Source organism: Sabethes cyaneus, chromosome 2 (genome assembly GCF_943734655.1).
Source record: "Sabethes cyaneus chromosome 2, idSabCyanKW18_F2, whole genome shotgun sequence".
Taxonomy (NCBI): Eukaryota; Metazoa; Arthropoda; class Insecta; order Diptera; family Culicidae; genus Sabethes; species Sabethes cyaneus.
In genome coordinates, this window is record NC_071354.1 from 65,246,061 (window position 1) to 65,266,557 (window position 20,497).

General features: G+C 41.9%; 2 protein-coding genes across 2 annotated transcripts; one reads left to right on the top strand and one right to left on the bottom strand.

Annotated features, from left to right (window-relative positions):
* Positions 1-1,195: 1,195 nt before the first annotated feature.
* Positions 1,196-10,134, top strand: LOC128735512 (sialin). The gene is made up of 6 exons (XM_053829994.1): positions 1,196-1,537; positions 8,532-8,777; positions 8,841-8,925; positions 8,990-9,369; positions 9,428-9,802; positions 9,859-10,134. Exons 1-6 carry the CDS (start codon positions 1,196-1,198, stop codon positions 10,132-10,134), a joined length of 1,704 nt encoding a protein of 567 aa, XP_053685969.1.
* A 23-nt stretch (positions 10,135-10,157) lies between these two features.
* LOC128734745 (structural maintenance of chromosomes protein 2) lies at positions 10,158-14,109 on the bottom strand. The gene is made up of 5 exons (XM_053829080.1): positions 13,866-14,109; positions 13,381-13,803; positions 11,808-13,318; positions 11,598-11,746; positions 10,158-11,536 (listed from the first exon to the last, which is right to left on the bottom strand). The coding sequence occupies exons 1-5, from the start codon at positions 14,031-14,033 to the stop codon at positions 10,245-10,247; spliced, it is 3,543 nt and encodes a 1,180-aa protein (XP_053685055.1). The 5' UTR covers positions 14,034-14,109; the 3' UTR covers positions 10,158-10,244.
* Between the last annotated feature and the right edge of the window lie 6,388 nt (positions 14,110-20,497).

The window sequence follows — 20,497 nt, forward strand, 5'->3', positions numbered from 1 at the left end:
GCCAACTAAATAAGTAAGCTAATCTTTTTCATCTTTTTTAAGTATCCTTTGATTGTACCGATTGTAGACTTTATGCCCTCCCGGCAAAGTAACCATCGATGGGTACTTGAAGGTTATTGAATAATTGTTGGTAAGCTCCGCACGGCCCACCATTATCGCTAAACTTGGCGCCGGGCGACTACAGTTCACTTCAACCGACACAAAACGTTCTCATTAAACTATGCTCCACTTCTTGGCTTCGATTCGGTCTTGGTTTCGTGGGGAGAAGCGTTAAGGGCCAAACAGAATGTTGCGTCAACGCATCCGTCAGCGTTAATTTGACAGTAAACCCATGGGAAAACTGTCAGAATAACGCTGACGGACGCATTGACGCAGCATTCTGTTTGGCCCTTTACTTGTTCACTTTTCTTCGAAAGTCAATATGTGGTACACTTGCGGAGTAACTATTTTGTTTAGTAATAAGAAACTTCGTTACAACCTGCAGTTTCAAGAATAACATACAAAATTATATAACATACCTGTTATGCATTTACCGTATTTTATTATCATGCTGTTGCTGCTGATTAGAGCAGACATGAATATAAAAGGGTTGAAACGCATAGAGAAACATCGAGTAACAAACTATTCAACTAACAGCCGTACTGCAACGTGCTGAGGAGCTCCACGGTCCATTAGATCTGCCAGTCAGGCACAACGGAAAAGACAGCTCTATTAAATTCACAAAGGAACGGAGAGCCTGATGCCGCGTAAACAGATTAGCCCGTACGTTAGGATTCATAGTACCGTAGACACGCGATCATATGTTTGCTTGCTGATGCCGGCTGTCCAGTGTATGTCCGTATCATTTAAATACACAAGAAAACGCCGGCTTTATCAAATCTTTCGCGGCGCAGAAGCTGGATCAGATGCCACGCGTAGTCGCGCCAAGAGAATTAAGTAAAATCAGCGCTAATTGTAGTACTATACGCGCAAGATCTATCACTTACTTGGTACCACGTTGAGCAGAGCTTTTAGTCGGTGATAAGATTTCGACCAGTGAAAGACGCGAGAGTTCTACTCTCGAGAAAGGTCGAATCGGTGAAATTTCAAAACTTTGGTTTGCAACGATGAGCGTCGTTGGAATAAAGTGACTTAATTAACAACTAGTTAGAAATTTTCGAATGCGTTTTCGTATTTGGAACAAACCGTCTACAAAATGGGCAACGAACCGAAAGTAAACGCACGAACAGTATTATGGTACTTAGTGTTTGTAGGATTCGCAGTAAACTACATGATTAGGATTAATATGAACATTACGATCGTCTCGATGGTCAAACCGAGCGGAAGCAAATCCAGCCGCAATTGGAACGTGACATCGGATAATGTTAATTTCACGGTGACACCGCAGCTGGAGAAAAAGCTGTACGCTTGTTTCGTTGAACGGAATGACTCCAACGCGGCAGATCAGCAGAACAGTGGCAAAGTAACTGCTCTATCCGCACTAAGAAGCTCGCCAAAGATCAAATCCCCGGAGAAAATATTGCTTGACGCCTTCGAGGTAGCGGGTTTGTTCCAATAAGACATTGTAATTACGTTATCACAGGGTACTAATCCTAGTTGGTAATTAACTAATTCATTTGCGAAGAGTTACCACGTGATATTTGAATCGGTTTATCTTAGCATTGTAAAGTTGTTCTTAATATGTTAAAATAGATGCTAGGTAAGTTCCTTGGCGATTGGTTATCACGTGTGATGGGTATCTCATGAAGCGTGTAAAAGACTAAAATTATAAATAATATCAAAATTTTACAATTTTGCCGCTTGGTAGTTGATAACTATCTTAAAAGTAACATTTTTAAAGGGTGTTCCACATCAAATTGCACCACGGAAGAAATTGGGTATTTTCGCTTGTAAATTTGGATAGAAGTAGTTTAGAGTGTATTGTTTACGCTGTATTTTTATCGCGACCAGTTTTTCGAAAAGTATAAAGAATGGAGTCACCCAAAAAGCAACATCGCGAATTTATTTTGCGCAAACGCCTGGAAAATCCTTAACTCTCTTATCATGAATGATAAGACTTACGTCCGGAGGAAGTAAGGATGCAGAAAGTTTCAAAATTTGCCAAGAAATACATGGTTTGGCAAGCGATCTTTTCATGTGGCAAACGAAGTGCTCGGTTCGTGACTTCCGGGACTGCAAACGGAAAGATCTACCTAAGGAAGTGTCTACAGAAGCGTCTGCTTCCTCTGTCGAACCAATAGGAGGGCTTTACGATCTTTTGGCCGGATCTAGCTTCATGCCACTATTCAAAGTGGTCCTATTGACCTCTCAATCAGTTGTTCGTATGCAGGACAATTACGAGATTAATGTACCGATCTTTCTGACTTTAGCAGCATCATTGAACCGAACCATGTTAGCTAAAAGCTCTTCGGTTGCTAGGCCGAACCAAAAACAACTACATACATATTCTTCAAAGATACTGGCCTGACAGTGCAATTACGTCTTTGGCACTGTTGCATAAACAACTTGCTGAATTTATCTCCCGATATAATTCATTCGAAGACAGATCGCTTCTGTGAAACACAGCAAAGTTGTAAACATATTGCTGTTATCATAGCAAACTTTTGCATAATAGCGAGCTTCTAGCTCATTTAGGAACGGACAGACGCAAGATGAGCGGGTGCCGGCAAATGATTTATGCTCCATCACGTTTTACGAGCTGTCGGCTCTGTACTGTCTGCTAGCGGTGTCAATTTTTTTACTTATCAGCCTGACGGTTCAAAAGTCAATGGCCAAATCATTTTGTTATTAGCCCATAATTCTCACTTTCGTTTCGATTTTAAGAGCAATTCATTAAAATTCATACAAAATCAGCTAAGTTCATTGGCTAGAGTAATTGTTAACTGACCGTTAAGCGAAGTACGGAAGTTGAATTGATTACATTTTTTTCATTAGAGACAAAATATTCAGGACTACAAAATTACTACAAAAGATCGAGAAAACACGACTCGAAACATTCGGCATAGATGACGGCGCCGAAATAAGGACATGGAATAGATTCCTGGAATGGAACGGTACATTGCAGAATTTCGTGGGTGGTGACAGGGTTCTGCTCGAAAAGCTAGAAACCAGAAAGTTTATCACCATAGTCAGGCGCTGAGGATCCGTGGCGGCAAGGCCAGCTTTTACCAGGACGTCCAACGAGTTGGAAACTATCCTTTTAGTGATAGGCAAAATGTAGGATTGCGTGTTTGATTAGAAGGCGATTCACAAGAAGATTCGTACGTTGAGGATAAAAGACCATTTCTTCAACCACATCATCAAATACGAAGTTAAAGTCGAATACGGGAAGAAAGCGATGTACAGACCGGTCAAGGTGATTGGATCCTACTGCCTCAAACGAACACTAATGAAAATATAAGTTGATGTATGAGTTGACGTAGGCGATGTATCTACTTGGCAGTTTTTCGAGGCTTGCTAATCAAAAGCACAGGTCTAACAAGCCAGTCGTCGTATGTTTGAATCTCAACTAGGAGGGGCTGCTAGATTCAGTAGAATCGTTGTACAAGCCCGTACTCTAATACTGGATGTGTGCGAAGTCTGTCGATAAAGAACGGTCAAGACGTTTTTACCCAGGCTTTGCTTTGCTTCCTTTCTCCACAAAAATAATTACAAGGCCATATGGAGATCACCTGACTAACGAACATTGAACTAAATCAACCGTATTCTCATCGATGGGCAGTTTTTCTCGAACAACGTATGTCAAAGTGCGCATATCGACTCTGATTAATATTTACATGTGTCGAACAACATTTGAAAATGGCGGATAAGCCAACTGTCAAATAGACCGAGCGAGAGTTATTCTTTGCTGGAGCAGCATAGGAAAATGAACTCTCCCTCGTTCTGTTTGACAGTTGGCTTATCCGCCCTTTTCAAATGTTGGACGACATGTGCGCTCAAAACTTACAATTTACGGACGGAACAGTAGAAAAAAGTAATGAAACGAGTTCAGAGGATCTAACAGAATGAGATCTGGCGTGAAGGGGAAAGAGCGGAAGATGAGGTAAGGGAGAGTTATTTGAAGCAACGCCTAAGAAGTTGTGTTCCGCAATCTTCTATCCAAACTGGGGGATTCCATGGATCGAACCAAGCTGTAATCGGAACATTACAACCGGATTCAAACCCATTCTTCCTCCCAGGCCATTTGGCTCACCAGCAGTAATGATCCTTTGAACCACAGAGAGACTGGGCAAAAGAGAGCCTCCAGTTATAAAGCGTGCGATGTATTGCAAATTCTACCAGCACGTGGCAGGTTGAGTTATTTATAGACACAAATTGTACCTGTTCCTTCGTCTACTGTAGTTAAACCACTAACCACTGAATTATATGCCTGACCTCATTTCAAGGTCAAGAAATACAACGAGGTTGGTCTACTCGACAATTAGACAACTCACCAGTTGCCGAGAACTACGACTCGCGACCTAATGCATTAAGCTCCACCTTTCACTGTGGAGCTAGGTACTTTGACCCTCGAACACGGATAAAGCAGGATGTGCTTGGCCGTCAATGCGGCTGCAATAGCGGTGCTAGGTGAAGAAACCTCGAGCGAACGAAATGGTACATGCCAGCAAGCAAAGGGGGGAAAAAGAGCGTGGGAAAACACGAGGGAGAATTTGGTCAAGTATCTATGAGCGCCGAATGAGTTAACGATCCTGAAGAGAAAGAAGTGTTAGAAGGAGGACAAAGATTGTGAAGAGCTAGAACAACTATTCCGGATTAACGACACAAACAAGTTCTATGAAAAGGAGAACCAATCTCGTAAAGAATACACATCAAAGGAAAGTTTCCTTCCTATTCTATTCCTCATCAGTCACAAACGAGCACGAACTGGTCAACAGGTGGGAACAGTTCTTCGATGAGCATCGCAATGGCGATGGCATGGGCGAACTCTACAAAAATGGCAACAAACCACTAGCAACGGCACTTAACTAGATAATATCAAGAATTTTGGAGGACGAGAAAATACCGCAGGAGTGGATGGAAAGTGTGGTTTGTCGTTTCTGCAAAACAGGCGATTGGCTCGTTTGCTGATTTACGCAGCAGAACACTGATCAACACTGCCTACAAGGTGATCTTCCAGATTTTATTACATCGTCTATCCCCAATAGCAAGAGGGCAGTGACAGTGATGAACTGGAAGTGATTGATGAGTTCATACATTGGGAATCTTTGGAATCACTGCGGAAAATACGAATACAGAGGTTCAACGACGCATTCCAGTTGGAAGTCGGGACTACTTTTTCCTCCGCAAGATGCTTTGATCAAGAAGTATATGCTGCCGCACAAAGCTGACGATGTACAAGACGCCAATCAGAACGGTAGTCCGCTACGGATTTGAGACTGTAACTTTGCTTACGGAAAACATACGTGCACTTGCCATATTTGAACGAAACGATTCGTGGACTAGTTTTGGGGGAGTAAAAACAGAACGGGAGCACTTGCAAGCGCTGTTGAATGAAAAGGCAAATACGGAGATTAGCAGGAAGAGGATGAACATTGTGAGCCACTAACACACACATGAAACAATGCACCGGATCATTGACATGATCAGGGAGGAAGAACAAACGCTGGAGGAGTGGTTGGATGGCCTCATTTGCTCTATTAAAAAAACTCGAATGTAATAACTATCGGGGCATCGCTCAATTCTGTATATAAGGTACTCTCCCGTATCATGTTGTGTAGACTGAAACCGTTAGCGCCGTAGCGGAGTCTTTCGTTGGCGAGTATCAAGCTGGTTAGCATGAGGGTCACTACACGATGGATCAGATGTTTACCTTGTCTCAGTTAGTAGACAAGCTCCCATCATCTATTTGTGGACTTTCAGGCGGCGTACCATTCAGTCAAACGAAATAAGCTGTATCAGAATGCTAGAACAAGATTTTCCGACGAAACTAGTGACGCTGATTCGTGCGACGCTGTAGGGGTTGAAGTAAAGCATCAGTAGCGGGTGAGACCTCAACCACTTTTGTGACGTTGCCAGCTGAACTTGCAATTTGAAAATTCTCACAAAATTGGCGCTGTACAGAAGACTAATCCTCCCAATCTTCCTTTACGGACATGAACCATGGACGCTAAAAGAAGCTACCTGGCGAGTACTTGGGGTTTTAGAGCGTAATGCGTAATTCTACACTCGGTGCCAAATTTGAAAACGGAGTGTGGCACAGACGCATGAACCACGAGATCAAGTATACAAATATACTGAAATAGTGAAGGTGACTGGCTGCGGTGGACTGGACATGTGGCCAGAATTCCCGATGAAAGAGTAAGCAAAACTATTTTCAGCACAGAAACAGGAAGAGGCCGCAGACTTCGAGGCAGACCCCGCACTCCATGAATGTGCGCTGTCGAGGACGAGGTACGATTTGCTGGTGTTGTAGGGATTGAAAAATGGCTGCTAAGGACAGGCCGTACTGCGAATACAAATAGACAACGAAAAGTGGCCGAGGCGTATGAACCAAGGGCTGCAGACACTCCTTGGAGAGATGCACCTGGTGAAAGTCAGGAGTGAATTCAAAAGATATTCCTTAGGTTTGCCACTATTTTTTTCGGATTCCTCAAGTCTTGTCGTATAAGAGGGTTACCAAAGTAGCATGTACGTGTTTGGATTTCTACTTCCAATTCTGTTCTGTGCTAACTAACTAAAGATACGTAAGCCTTTCGCAAGGTGTCCGTACTTCCGTAGTAACCTCTTTATCTTTGCCGAATTACACTATTCAAATGGTAGTGCGATACTCCCCGCGAAGTATTCCCAGAAAGCAGCTGCATGCACCATTTTTGAGCTGTTGCATTTCTGTTTTGGTCAAGCCCAACAGTAGATCGACGGTTTTATCAACTAATACCCTTATTGTGTATTCCGACGGATCGGTATTTCGTTCATGTAGACCATGCATGTCTGAAGAAGCTGACATTCTGGTTTGGTAGTAACTGTAAAACTTTCTCATCGCGATTTCAGCGCTGCACTGCACTTGCAAATAGATATTCTATCAAAACGTGAACCTGCGTAAACCATTCGCCATTCGTAACATTAATAATGCTAGTTTGGATCCTGAATAAAGATAAATGAGTCAATCCGATATAAGAAATATGGCAAATGCACCAGTTATGAATATAGTTAACACGATAGAATACTATTTCAAAATGATAAAATGCTAGTATTTGTTTCTAGACATGCTACTATAGCAAAATTTGAACGAACGGTTTTTATTCGTTGTATATTGAAAAACTCGTAATCTGGACGAAATTTATTGCTTAAACGTGATCCGAAAACTTCATTCGATAGTGTTCTTTAACCCATTTCCTCCCAATGTTGCGAAAACGCAACGCACTTTCACTCGATTCTAGAGAAGGCCCGGTGTAAGATATCAACTTGGACCCTGAGAAACAAAGAAAGATTGAAAAAAAATCTAATCGACCTGTTTTTGTTCAAAGGTCAGATGTTACATGTAACATAATTACAGCTGTGACAAAACAACAGGTTTTGCTATTTTTGAGACAGTTAAGGAAAAATACTCATAAATCTTGATTTTACGCCTATTTACGCCTGACCTATTAATCAGCGTTAGTAAGAATCGGTTGCTTGCCAAAAAACACTTTGTTTCATAATTTTGATTATTTTTGTAATTTTAAGATAGGTTTTAAGCGTTGCGTTGCGAAAACGCACGCTAGGAAGAAACTATATTCAAAATTTGCAACGGGAAACGTTTGTTTTCGTTCGTTCGTTCGCTGCGGTGTTTCATTTGGTTTCGTTGCTTTTTAGTAAACAAATGAATGTAAATCTTATCTTTTGCTTGTTCAAAATATCCCGGAAACATTATAAAAGTTTACATAACATAGAATTCGCAGCTTCAAACACTGATGGCAGATGGAGCAGCCGTTGTGATAAGAGCTTAATAAAATCGTTAAAGTAACTTTGCGTCCGGAATATTTGGAGGAATTGAGTGACAGCAACGACAGTTTCGTGGATCCAAATTTAATGTTACAACCTTTCTGGAACGTGTTGGTAGGCATTTAATTATCTTTAAACATGCATTAAGCATTCAAACTGCATACCATGCGTCTGGTGCAAAGTTGGTCTCCAACCCAAATGTTTCGATAACTATCATAAAACATAACATGTAATACTCTTACTCGTTCATTTAATCTTTATTAATACTCAAAATCCCAAAAACAAATCCCAAGTTTGATTTAACGGGAAAAAAGTATGAAGTACGTATATGCATAAATGAAGCTATGCTAAAACGGTATACCCGTAACGCCCAGCGTTGCGTTTTCGCAACGTAGCGTTGTGGGACACAGGGTCCAAATTAATAATACATGTCAGCGGTTTTTCTTAGTTGACCTAAAAGAAAATTTTCCTGAAAGTTTCAACTTTCTATCCCTGTTGGGAAAAGTGGGGGGCTTAATGGGTTAATTCGCAATAAAAGTGCACCAGTTATAGTTGTACTAGAAATTAGTGAAAAATAGTCAATATCCATATTTTTCACTCATTTGCAGCTCGACTCCAAAGAGGACGGCTTCGAATGGGACGAGTATGACCAGGGCCTGATTTTGGGAGCTTTCTTTTGGCTGCACTGGGTTACCCAGGTTCCGGGAGGTGTGCTAGCCCGAAAGTATGGCACCAAACTGGTGTTTGGTCTATCGAACGCCATTGGTTGCTGGCTGTGCTTCCTAATGCCGCTGGCGTCGTATTGGGATTACAGAATACTGATCTTTTTACGCACGTTCCAGGGTTTGATATCCGTAAGTATTGTAAATCGCTTCAAAAATAGATCAGCTTACTTACCGAATGCAATATCGTGTTAGGGTGTGGCGTGGCCTGCGATGCATCACATGGCTGGTCAATGGATACCGCCCAACGAGCGCAGTAAATTTGTTACAGCTTATCTAGGTAAAACCCAAATTAGAATGTTTTTCTAAAATTTTGTAACATCGTTGTTTATTACATATTCTAGGCAGCTCTGTTGGTGTAGCACTGAATTTTCCGCTGTTCGGTTACATCATCTCTTGGACATCCTGGGAGTATGTATTTCATTTCTCTGGAGTATTGGGAACAATTTGGTACATCGCCTGGGTGTACTTGGTGTACGATTCGCCAGCAGAGCATCCATGGATTCACCCAAAGGAACGCGAATATATCGAGAGTTCACTGGGAATAACGGAAAAGTCCAAAAGTAAGGAGCATCAGCAGCCAACGCCGTGGCGAAAGATGATTTTCTCCAAACCAATGTGGATAACGGTGATCGCACAGTGGGCAGGAATTTGGGGACTGTTCACCTTGATGACACAAGCACCCAGCTACTTCAACTACATTCATGGATGGGACATAAAAATGGTAACGTTAATGAACTAAAATAATTGTGCGAGGTTTTTATATTAGAGAAACTATTCAGACCGGAATTCTGTCGGGAATCCCTCACCTGTGCCGGATGATGTTTGCCTACTGTGTGTCCGTAGTGGGAGATTATCTACTGAAGCACAATCTAATGTCTCGGACAAATGTTCGCAAAATGGGAGGAGCTTTTTGCTGTTTGGTGAATGGAATTTTCATTCTGGCGTTGGCTTATAGTGGATGTAACGCCACGATGGCTATATTGTTCCTAACTCTGGCTACAATGATGCACGGGGCTGTGTCTACGGGCCCGCTGGCTAACATCATCGATATTAGTCCGAAATTTGCTGGAATCCTACTCGGCATCAGTGGAATGATCACCGTCGTTCCGGGATTTGTATCGCCGATTATCGTGGGAATTCTAACACTGGGAAATGTAAATGATTTGACACAAATAATGGTACTTTAATTAAACTTCTTCTGATTTTACAGCAAACAGTTCAGCAGTGGCAATACGTGTTCTTAATAAGCGCTGGAATGCTGATAGTTGGTGGCATTCTGTACATACTACTCGCTGACTCAACTCTCCAGGCGTGGAACTCTGTAGAAACAGCTGATGCACAGGATGCACGAGAGCTGGTTAGCCTGAAACTCAGCCCCGACGAGGCAGTGAAGGATGGGCAAAATGCATCCGTTAAAGAGCAAAACAACGAAGCACCGCATTCAGTATTAGTTCCATCAGAAGATTCTTCCAAACGGGCCAATTAAATGAACAGCAAATTCGACAACTTTATATTTATTTTAAAGAGTTCACAGTATCCCTTAATTGTCTGCTACCTAAAAGCTTTCCAAAATTTTACGTTCGAGAAAATCGCGAATCACCTGCCTGCCTTTTTCAACTGGGCAATGTTTACTGTCCTAGTAACCGCAGACATTCCGTCCACAAATTTGGTCCTAAACAGAACGTTCGCGTTATTAAACATGCCATCCTTAAGTGAAACGATAACAAACTGCGAGTTGGTGAAATGTTTCTTCAACATGTTACCGATGTTCTGCGTATGCGACAGATCCAGGGCAGCGTCAACTTCGTCAAGAATATACAGCGGTGCCGGTTTGTATTTCAGCATAGCCAAAATCAACGACAGAGCCACCAGCGAGCGTTGACCTCCGCTCAGTTCGGTCAGCGATTCCTTCCACATGCCATTGAACCCTACCTTTACCTCGAGTCCCTTCATGAAATTCACACCATCTGGCGGTACCAGCTGAGCCTGAGTTCCCGGCAGTAGGGTGCTGAAAATACTGCCGAAGTTTTCGTTAACCTCTGTCCATGCCACTTTCAGTTGTTTCTTTTTTTCTTCGTCCAAATCGGTGATGATTTTTTGAATCTTCTTTTTATCATCCTCCACCACCTGCTTCCGACGAATAACTTCCTTGTATTGCTCCTCTTCGCGATCCAGCAATACCATCGCTTTCTGGTTTATATTTCTGCTCATTTTTTGTTTAGAATCTTGCAGTTTGTTTAATTTCCGACCAGCTTCTTGTGGGTCTTCTTTATTGTAATCGTACCTCGTATTTTTAACTCCGAAGAACTCTTTATCCTCCGTAATCCAGGGATACTTTTCCTCGAGACCAGATATTTTGTTGTAACCATCTTTGTTTTCGTTTTTCACTTTCTGAATTTCATTTTCCTTCTTTTTGATATCCAGTTCGAGTTCCTCATTTTGCTTCAGCAACTTATCCCTGTGATGGTACTTTGCTTTCAACTCCTTATTCTGGCTGTTAATTTTATCTTTATGAGCCTTGATCTTTTGCTTCACGGCAGCAACTGCGGCCACCTGTTGGTCACTGTTCTCACTGGCACTTTGTAGTTTTTCCTGCAATGCCGCGATGCTTTCCTCAAGTTTAACTGCCTGCTCCCGGGCGGCAGTGATGCCTTTCTTGAGCTCTTCGATTTCCAGCTTTAACGTTTCGAAGCTCTGCTCGTGTTTCTTCCAACTTTTGCGACTGTCTTCGCTCTTCTTTTTAAACCGCTTCATGTCCTCCTCGGCAGCCTTGAGTTCGCGCTCTCGATGACCCTTGCTGTCGGCAATTTTGGCCGTCAGGTCTTTCACCCTGGCGTTGGCCTGCGTTTGTGTCTGCCGTGCTTCGACCATCGTCTGCTTCAACGTTTCTGCGAAATGAAACGCAAAATATCAGTTTTTTAGATATGTAATTTGTTTTTTTATACTAACCGGTCTTTTGCTTAAGTTCTTCGATCTCTTGCTGAGCTTGCTGGAAAGTGGTTTGAGCCAACCGTTGCTGTAAGCTTTTAAGCTCGTAATTGCGCAAATCCAGTTGTTCTTTCAGCTGATTGTAGCGATGAGCAATGCGTTCCAATTTGCTAGAATAAAACAAGAATGTAAACTCCTATTACTATTCGAATACCCAACTATTGTACTCACCTAATTTCGGCGCAAACTTGCTGATAATCTGCCTCTTTCTCTGCCAACAGTTGCTGTATTTTGTTGATTTCCTCTACCTCCAGCAGCACGGTGCCTCCCTTCGGTTTTGCACCACCGGACAGTGTTCCGCTGGGATCGACTACATCCCCATCGAGCGTCACCGTACGGCACATAATTTGCCGATGGTAGGTTACCTGCTTGGCTACGTTCATGTCATCGGCCAGAAAGGAATGACCAAAAACGAACTTCATTGCCGGTTCCAGACGGCGGTCGTAGTCGATGCATGACAGTGACGTTACCGCACGGCCTTTTCCGACCAGGTTGTCCGCCACCCTAACGGTGCTTTGATCGATTGATCGACTGGAGATTTTGTTCAACGGAATCATCGTGGTTCGGCTTTGTAATTGACCTTTCTGAAGCAACTTTTTGCCGGTAGTATCCGAATCGACTACAACGCTGTATAAACTTCCTCCAGCTGCCGTCCCTAAGGCAAGGGCATATTTTCTATCCCTTAGTGATACTAGCTTAGCAACCATTCCTTTAACCGTTGATCGGTCGAAATTCGGTTCTGGATCCCGGTATTGAAATTCCCAGCGGTAAGCATTCTTGCGATCCAACTCACCACGGAGATTACGTATTTCCTGGGACAGAACTTGCTTGCGCTCTTGCAACTGTTCAATTGTTCCTTCCTCATAATCGATGTTTTGCAGCTCTGCCGATAGTTTTTGAATCTGTTTCTCGGTGTCTGTCAATAGTTTCTTATCCGCCAGATAGGCTGCGTCACTGGAGTTCATGTCACCTTGTTTTTCCTTCAACAGCTGTTGACAGTGTTTTAGTTCCATTTCGCTCTGTTTAATTGCGGTTGCAGACTCGGCCGTCTTCTGTTTGGCTGCCATTAGCTGATCCTGCAATGTGGCAGCTTCACCGTCTTCGTTCGTTGACAACCCTGCACTGACCGCCTCGAAGCGCTTCTGAGCATCATCGAAAGCTTTAGCATCGGCTTCATTTGCATCTTTAAGGCTCTGAAACATATCCCCGGTACGTTGCATCTCTGCTTCCTTCTTATCCAGGGCAGCCTCATCATCTTTAATACTTTTTTGTAAATTTTTGAGCTTACGCTGCTCAACTCCGATGCTATCTTTTGTACTATTCCGCTCCGCGGAAGCTGTCGCTTCCTTTTTGCTTTCGGCACTTAACTCGGTTTCCAATTCCGCCAACACACCACCTCCTTCCGTATCAATCGTTTCTTGCAGCGCCTTAGCGCTGCTTTCAATCTCTTTGCATTCATTAATGTGACTGTCAATCTTTTGTCTGTTGTTAACGATTATTTCATTTAATCCCGCAATACTCTTCTCTGAATTCTCAACCGATTTCACAAACTGCAAATACTTATGAGAAATATACAATCTAGTCAAGTATTCAATGTCCCGGCAGATCTTCTGATATTCGATAAAGTGAGCGCGTTCCTTACGCAACTTCTCCAGCTTCGGTTCAATTTCCTCCCGCAGAACCTGTCAAAATAACACAGAATTTTCAACTCTTCTACATTAACGAAATTAACCAAAATCCGCACCGTGTAAAGCTCGTTCAGCTTAGCATCCTTCTTTTCGATCAATTTAATCGAATGCTCCCGCTTAGCCTCGTAAACACTGGTCCCGGCTGCTTCCTCAATCATGGATAAAATTTCCTGCGGCTTCATGTTCAACACCTTGGTAATCCGTCCCTGCATGATCAGAAAGTTCGGATTGTTCACGTTAAGCTGCACCGAACAGAACAGATCCTGGACCTTCTTGTTTTGAACTGTTTTTCCGTTGATCAAATATTTGTTCTTCCCGCCAACGACGATTTGGCGCGTTATGGAAATTTCGTTGCATTTTTCATAGCCCAAAGGACACTGCTCCTTGTCGGTGTTGTCGAATACCAGCGTAACGGTAGCCTTTGTCACACCCGCCTGACCACTTTTGTAAACCAACTCCTGGAGTGAAGTTGCTCGGACCTAAAACACGGTTATTTCATTTGAAATTCAACTCACTACATGTATCTAAATAAATGACTTACGTGGACAAGATTGGATATTCCCAAAACGAAGCAAATAGAATCCAGGATATTAGATTTACCAGTGCCATTCAGGCCGGTAATGGCATTAAATTCCGGATCGAAACCATGCACTTCAGTTCGCTTGCCGTACGACTTGAAACCGTCGATTATAATAGATTTTATGTACATTTCCTCTGAATTCAAACACTGCTCATAGTAACCGATCAGAATAAACACAGATCCGTTCGATCCTGGTCCGATAATCGCCTAAAATTCTTCCGCTAGCAAAAGCAGGCGTCCTGCGCTTGGTTTTGGATGATGCGATTTTATTGTTTAACTTTTCTATGAGGCGCATTGACAGCAACGACGGTTGGAAAATAAAAGGGTCGCATGATGAGATTGTGTTGGTGTTCATCACGTAAGGGGGATTCGTCGCGCTTTGTCGACTTCTGTGCAGAGATGCCAGAAGTGAAGACATGTCTTCATTTTGAAGACATTTTGGTTACAAAAAAGTGAAATGTCTTCGCTTGAAGACATGTGAAGACATGTCTTCACCATGCAATTTAAATGAGCGGAAAGCCGAAAGAAGACAAATGAAGACATTTTTCCTTGATTCGTGAAGACTTTTCAAAAAATCACCTGGCATCCCTGCTTCTGTGATGCTACATAAAGTCGACTGCAGGGCTGCCCCAGTAAACCATTTGGTTTGTACCGTGGACCCCCGTTCGTTTGACCATTTTTAATCTGAACACTTTTTAATTTGAACCCCGTTGGTTTGCACGCCGTGCAAATTAAAAATGGTTCAAATGTCATTCTCAACATGACATCATTTGTTTATGCAGACAATGCACATAAACACGATTCGTTTGTACTGACCTAGCGTGTTTAATCGGTTTCACATTTCGTTTTCCTAACGATTAAGAGAGAAATCCGATCGGAAAATGCAATATTCGCACTTGCAACTGCCAACTATAACAAACCACCAAAACAATAACAAAGAGCAGGGCGGCCAGTTCACACAGGTTTTCAGCATATTTCGGGTTACCAGTTGTTCAAATTAAAAAGTAACCCCGTTAGTTTGCATGAGGAATCGTTCAAACGAACGGGGGTCCACTGTATATCTCGATTGCAACTGAGGTATTGTCGGTATTGTCAATTGCAAGGAAAATTGTACCTTCTAAAGTGCGATATCGCTCATAAAAGTGCTATTTTGCATTAAATCGTTTCGGTATCTTCGGCGCACTTTTTCGTTATCTTCCAAGCAATAAGTGCGCCGAAGATACCGAAACGATTTAATGCAAAATAGCACTTTTATGAGCGATATCGCACTTTGGATGGTACAATTTTCCTTGCAATTGACAATATACGAAATCATATCTGAACGAAAAAGTTATATTTCACGCCATATAAGAGCATATATGTACCAAAGTGGAGGCGATATACGTGCGAAAATTTTGACAACTATTTGTAATTCTATTTTGCGCAGTTTTTATAACACGCAACTAAATACTCCTGAATATATGGTATAGATATAATCAAATATTGCAATTGTCTATCCTGCTTTATAATTCACAGTCATGAATTGTATATGAAGACACGCACGACTGCAAAACAACTTATTGTTCACTTCGATTTAACATACTCTAATTATTATACAACTCCAATATGAAGTTGACATGAAAACGATTCAATGTGAACTTTCTATTACGATTTTGTGTTATCTGGGGCCGGTCTTGCTGCTGCTGTCAGGATTGAATTTAATATTGCTAACTGCAAGAAAAATTGTCCAATCAATAGTGTCACACTTAATTCCAAAATAAAGTCTCGGTAAAGTAAAATACCGAATTACACAAAAATAGGCCTGTTTTCCCGTGATATCGGTGAACATTTCTCGTTTTACCGTAACTTGGAAAATTATTTTACTGAGATATCGGAAATGAAGCTTATTTACCGAGATACTGCAATCTTATTTGCCGAGAAAATCAGTAAAACAGTAAACCCCCGAGCTCAGTAAAATAAAGTGCCGAATCTAGGTACTTCAATATCGTTTTAACGAAATTTCGTTAAATGCTACTGAAAAAAAACCACAAACTGTTTTACCGAGATTTCGAAAAGCAATGTCAAAAATTAACTGTGCGCGATCGACAGCAGTTTCGTTACCGGTAAAGTTAAAATGGCTATCATTCGGTCTAAGAACCCTACCAGAGGCTGTAAGCGCACGCGTGATGCAACCGCAACACAGGAAAATCCTTTGAACGGGTTGGTGCAATGGATTGTAGTAAGTTTTTTTAATTACTGTACTGAATTTTGGAAGATAAAATATGAATAACATTTCTCTAGGTTGACGATTCCCTCCCAACCCATAACGTGATTCCAGTGCTAATAATTCGTGGTGAGTTGCAGTGTGGAGGCCAATGCGTCATCTCATGGAAAGAATACAACAGCCCGTTGGCTGCTGCCATGCAGTATAGTAGGCTTTCTCAGACTATGCGAATGTTACGATGTATTTGCCACCAACTGCATGCCCAACGACAAGCTATTCTTTGTGTTTATCAGAGCAATAATTTTTTCAATGAAGTAATTTGCGGTTTCGTCACCAACGAGAATAACATTTGCTGAGGATCGCTTATGTAGGAGTGAGAGGGGAGCAAAGAGTGGAGGAGAGGATCCGGGAGTTTGGAATTTGATGTTGTTGATATTACTCCTACTGCAAACAGCCTCAGCGAGGGCCTCAGCTATAATGTCAAAAAATCTTTATATGTGTGCGTGGTAGAATACTTCATAGGCCAATTAACCACTACAGGTGAAAAATTTGCTCGTTCTACGTGGTTCTACCACAGACAAACAGACGAGACACTCGCGTTAATTCCATCGTCCGATCAAAAACCACTCATTTTTCAAAAAAGCATGTTTCGCAATATGACCACACCGCGGCGAGCGAGTGTTACTTCGAGTTTTCAGTATAAAACCATACAAATGTAAAAGCCCTACAGCATAAAAGCCTGCAAATGCAGGCTACTCCGCGACATGCGTAACAGAGGGTGCTAGTGTGCAACCAAAATGTGTAGAACGATGGTTTTTAAAGGATTTTCTTCTATGTGTCATGTCAGTTCGTCAGTGGTTCTACCATTAACTTTGCCTTTATATTTCTTTTAACTATGCCTTTATATTTCAATAGTTTATACTATTAACTATACTATTACATCGTTAAACTGTTAAACAATAATTGTTTAAAATAAGAAAATGCGCATATTGGTTGATTATGATAGTTTTATTCAAAATTTTATTGATTTTCATAAACTTTAAAAATACCGAGTTTTCAGCATATTAATACCGTAGTTCGGCATTTTCAGCTACTGTGTTACCTGACTCACTGCGAATATGCGTTGTGTTTGCGGGATCGTGTTGGTTCGAAAGGTTTCGAAAAATATCGCCTTTGTATCGAAAATATCGTTAATTTTGATCACTAAAAATAACGTACTTAAACGTTATATTTCAAGTGCGAGTAGTACGCAATAATTGTATTGTGAAACTGAATTGTTATTTATGCAACTTTTTACAAATTAAATGCTATAACAAAAGCACAACTTATAAAAAATCGTTTGTTATCGATATTGCCTGCGTATGCGTTATAAACGAATAAAACGTATGGTTACGTTTTATTCCAATAATACGCATATTCGCAGTGAGTCAGGTAAAACAGTAGTGTTTTACAGAAAATCTCGTTAAAATTTGACAGTTTGGGTCGCTTACGCTTTACGAATATTCGGCAATTTCAGCCGAGTTTCAGTATTGATTACCGGATATCTTGGAAAAATAATACGAGATTGTCGGTAAAGTTTGACAGTTGTTTGATGTTTTGGATTTCCAAGATCTCGGTGTTTCAATGTTTTACCGAGATTTTCACCGAGATCTCAGCTGTAGGGATCTCGGCAATTTATTTTACCGTGCTCGGTGATAAAATCTAAGTGTGTAACTGGTTGTTTGTAAGTCTGTACGTAATACCGTGGACCCCCGTTCGTTTGACCATTTTTAATCTGAACACTTTTTAATTTGAACCCCGTTGGTTTGCACGCCGTGCAAATTAAAAATGGTTCAAATGTCATTCTCAACATGACATCATTTGTTTATGCAGACAATGCACATAAACACGATTCGTTTGTACTGACCTAGCGTGTTTAATCGGTTTCACATTTCGTTTTCCTAACGATTAAGAGAGAAATCCGATCGGAAAATGCAATATTCGCACTTGCAACTGCCAACTATAACAAACCACCAAAACAATAACAAAGAGCAGGGCGGCCAGTTCACACAGGTTTTCAGCATATTTCGGGTTACCAGTTGTTCAAATTAAAAAGTAACCCCGTTAGTTTGCATGAGGAATCGTTCAAACGAACGGGGGTCCACTGTAGAACGAATAGAACAAAACAAAAGCTATCTAAGCAAAGAATAAGAGCATAAACATGAAAACTTACACGTGCTTACACTGTCAATAATACATAATACAAATACACCTTGGCGCACAACTATATAGGGTAACCAACGTATTTTGGACCCCCTCAACAGCTGTACATAATTTGGACACTGCAGCAAAATCAAATGGAAGTGTCCAAATTATGTACAGCTGCTGAAGGGGTCCAAAATAGGTTAGTTACCCTATATAAAGCTGAAAAACGAAATATGTCGACCAACATTTGAAAGGGGCGGATAAACCAACTGTCAAACAGAACGAGTAAGAGTTATTTTTTGCTGGAGCAGCATAGGAAAATGAACTCTCACTCGTTCTGTTTGACAGTTGGCTTATCCGCCCCTTTCAAATGTTAGTCGACATATTTTCTCGGGAAACACCAATACAAATGTAAAAACCCTACAATATAAAACCCTGCAAATCCAAGCTACTCCGCAACATGCATAAAAGAGGGTGCTAGTGTGAAAGCAAAATGTGTTAGGACGATGGTTTTTGAAGGATTTTCTTATGTGTCATGTCAGTTCGTCAGTGGTTTAATCTTCTATCTATACCTATACAAATGGATTTCTGTCTGTATATCTGTCTGTCCGAATGTTCCTTATAGAATCGAAAACTACTGAACCGATCGGCGTGAAAATTTTCATATAGGGGTTTTTGGGGCCAGGGAAGGTTCTTATGATGGTTAGAGATCCCTCCCTTCATTAAGAGGGAGGGGGCTCCCATACAAATGAAACACAAATTTCTGTTAACTCGAAAACTAATTAATCAAATGGAATCATGTTGGACATGTGGGTGTTTTTGGAGACATGCGGGGGGACATACAAAAGAAATACAAATTTCCTCATAACTCGAGAACTAGTCAAGCAAATGGAACCAAATTTAGCACGTGGGTGTTTTTGTAGACAATTTTTTTTTCTATGGTGAATTGACACCCCTCCCATCTTTAGAAGGGGAATAATGACCCCTTTCCCTTTTGAGATGGGGGGCTTCCATACAAATGAAATACAAATTTCCTCATAACTCGAGAACTAATCAAGCAAATGGAACTCGAGAACTAACTCAAAATGTTCAGTCCATCGCTTAAGCTGTTCTGTACGGTCAGTCAGTCACTGACCAGGTCTGTCTTTTAGCGGCATCTTTGTATTCATCCAGGCACCACTAAGGCGGCGAGAAATATTGTACAACAAACGGATATCGCCATTGGCGGCGGCGGTTTTCCCCTGTTCGACTAGGGAGTTAGTCCAGGCTCTCTTGTCTCACCTACAAGCTCGTTTAACAGCCCTCTCCAGTTCGGCGTATCGTTGACGGGCAGCTGTCTGGTTCGTGCTCGCTCAATGCCGGCTTTCGCCTCTCTCCGCTTATCGATCTTCCTCAAAGTTTCATCCGAGATCCTGCATCCGACCGCTGCGCGCTTTGGCGAGGGTTGCGTTCTTGGTGCCGCACCATTGCTCTTCGACGGTTCCACCAGGTGGCAACTCCAAGGCTCGGGATTCACGTTGTTCAGCTGTTTTTTGCGTACATCAAGAAGGCTCCTTCGCCATTTTCGGCTGATGCAAATGTGGTCGATTTGGTTTTCTGTTTGGCCATCGCGGGAAACCCACATGAAAGTGCGATCCACCATCTTGTTATTACCACAGAATTCTGTAAACAACTCCCCGTTTTCGCTCATCTCTCCTAGGCCATGGCGTCCCATGACGCGTTCAAGGTCCGCGTTGTTTGAGCCAATCTTCGCGTTGAAGTCGCCCATGTGGATTTGGAGGTCCCCCTTCGGGATTTAGTTAACCACGCTGTTCAGCTGTCTATACAAACTCTCTTTCTCCTGTTCTTTCGTTGGAAGGAGGGGTTTGTCTCAAGTAAAAGGGTGATCGACTTTTGAATTTTGATTGCTAGAATTAGCGCGACCAACCAGCAAGGACGACTTTGTCGGGAGGCTGCTGATCAGACTAATTTAGGCTACGTTCGCAGTGCTGAATGCGAATTTCGGGTGGACTGTGGAGTTCTTTCGTATTAGTGTAACGATCGACGGTGTTAAGTTTGAGCTAGTTGACGTATTTGTCTACATTGGCTCACTGGCGACGGCGGATAATGACACCAGTATCAAGATTTGGAGGTGTATTATCAGCGTACTGTCTATGGGCTTTAAAGGAATTGCGGCCGAATAGACCAAGCCACCGTATAAAATGTC

Coding starts and splice junctions, on each gene's coding strand:
- LOC128735512 (XM_053829994.1), top strand. CDS start 1,196: ATGGGCAACGAACCGAAAGTAAACGCACGAACAGTATTATGGTACTTA. Junction 1,538..8,531: donor TATTGCTTGACGCCTTCGAG/GTAGCGGGTTTG, acceptor ACTCATTTGCAG/CTCGACTCCAAAGAGGACGG. Junction 9,803..9,858: donor GAATTCTAACACTGGGAAAT/GTAAATGATTTG, acceptor CTGATTTTACAG/CAAACAGTTCAGCAGTGGCA.
- LOC128734745 (XM_053829080.1), bottom strand. CDS start 14,033: ATGTACATAAAATCTATTATAATCGACGGTTTCAAGTCGTACGGCAAG. Junction 13,804..13,865: donor GAATATCCAATCTTGTCCAC/GTAAGTCATTTA, acceptor ACCGTGTTTTAG/GTCCGAGCAACTTCACTCCA. Junction 11,747..11,807: donor CAAGTTTGCGCCGAAATTAG/GTGAGTACAATA, acceptor GTTTTATTCTAG/CAAATTGGAACGCATTGCTC.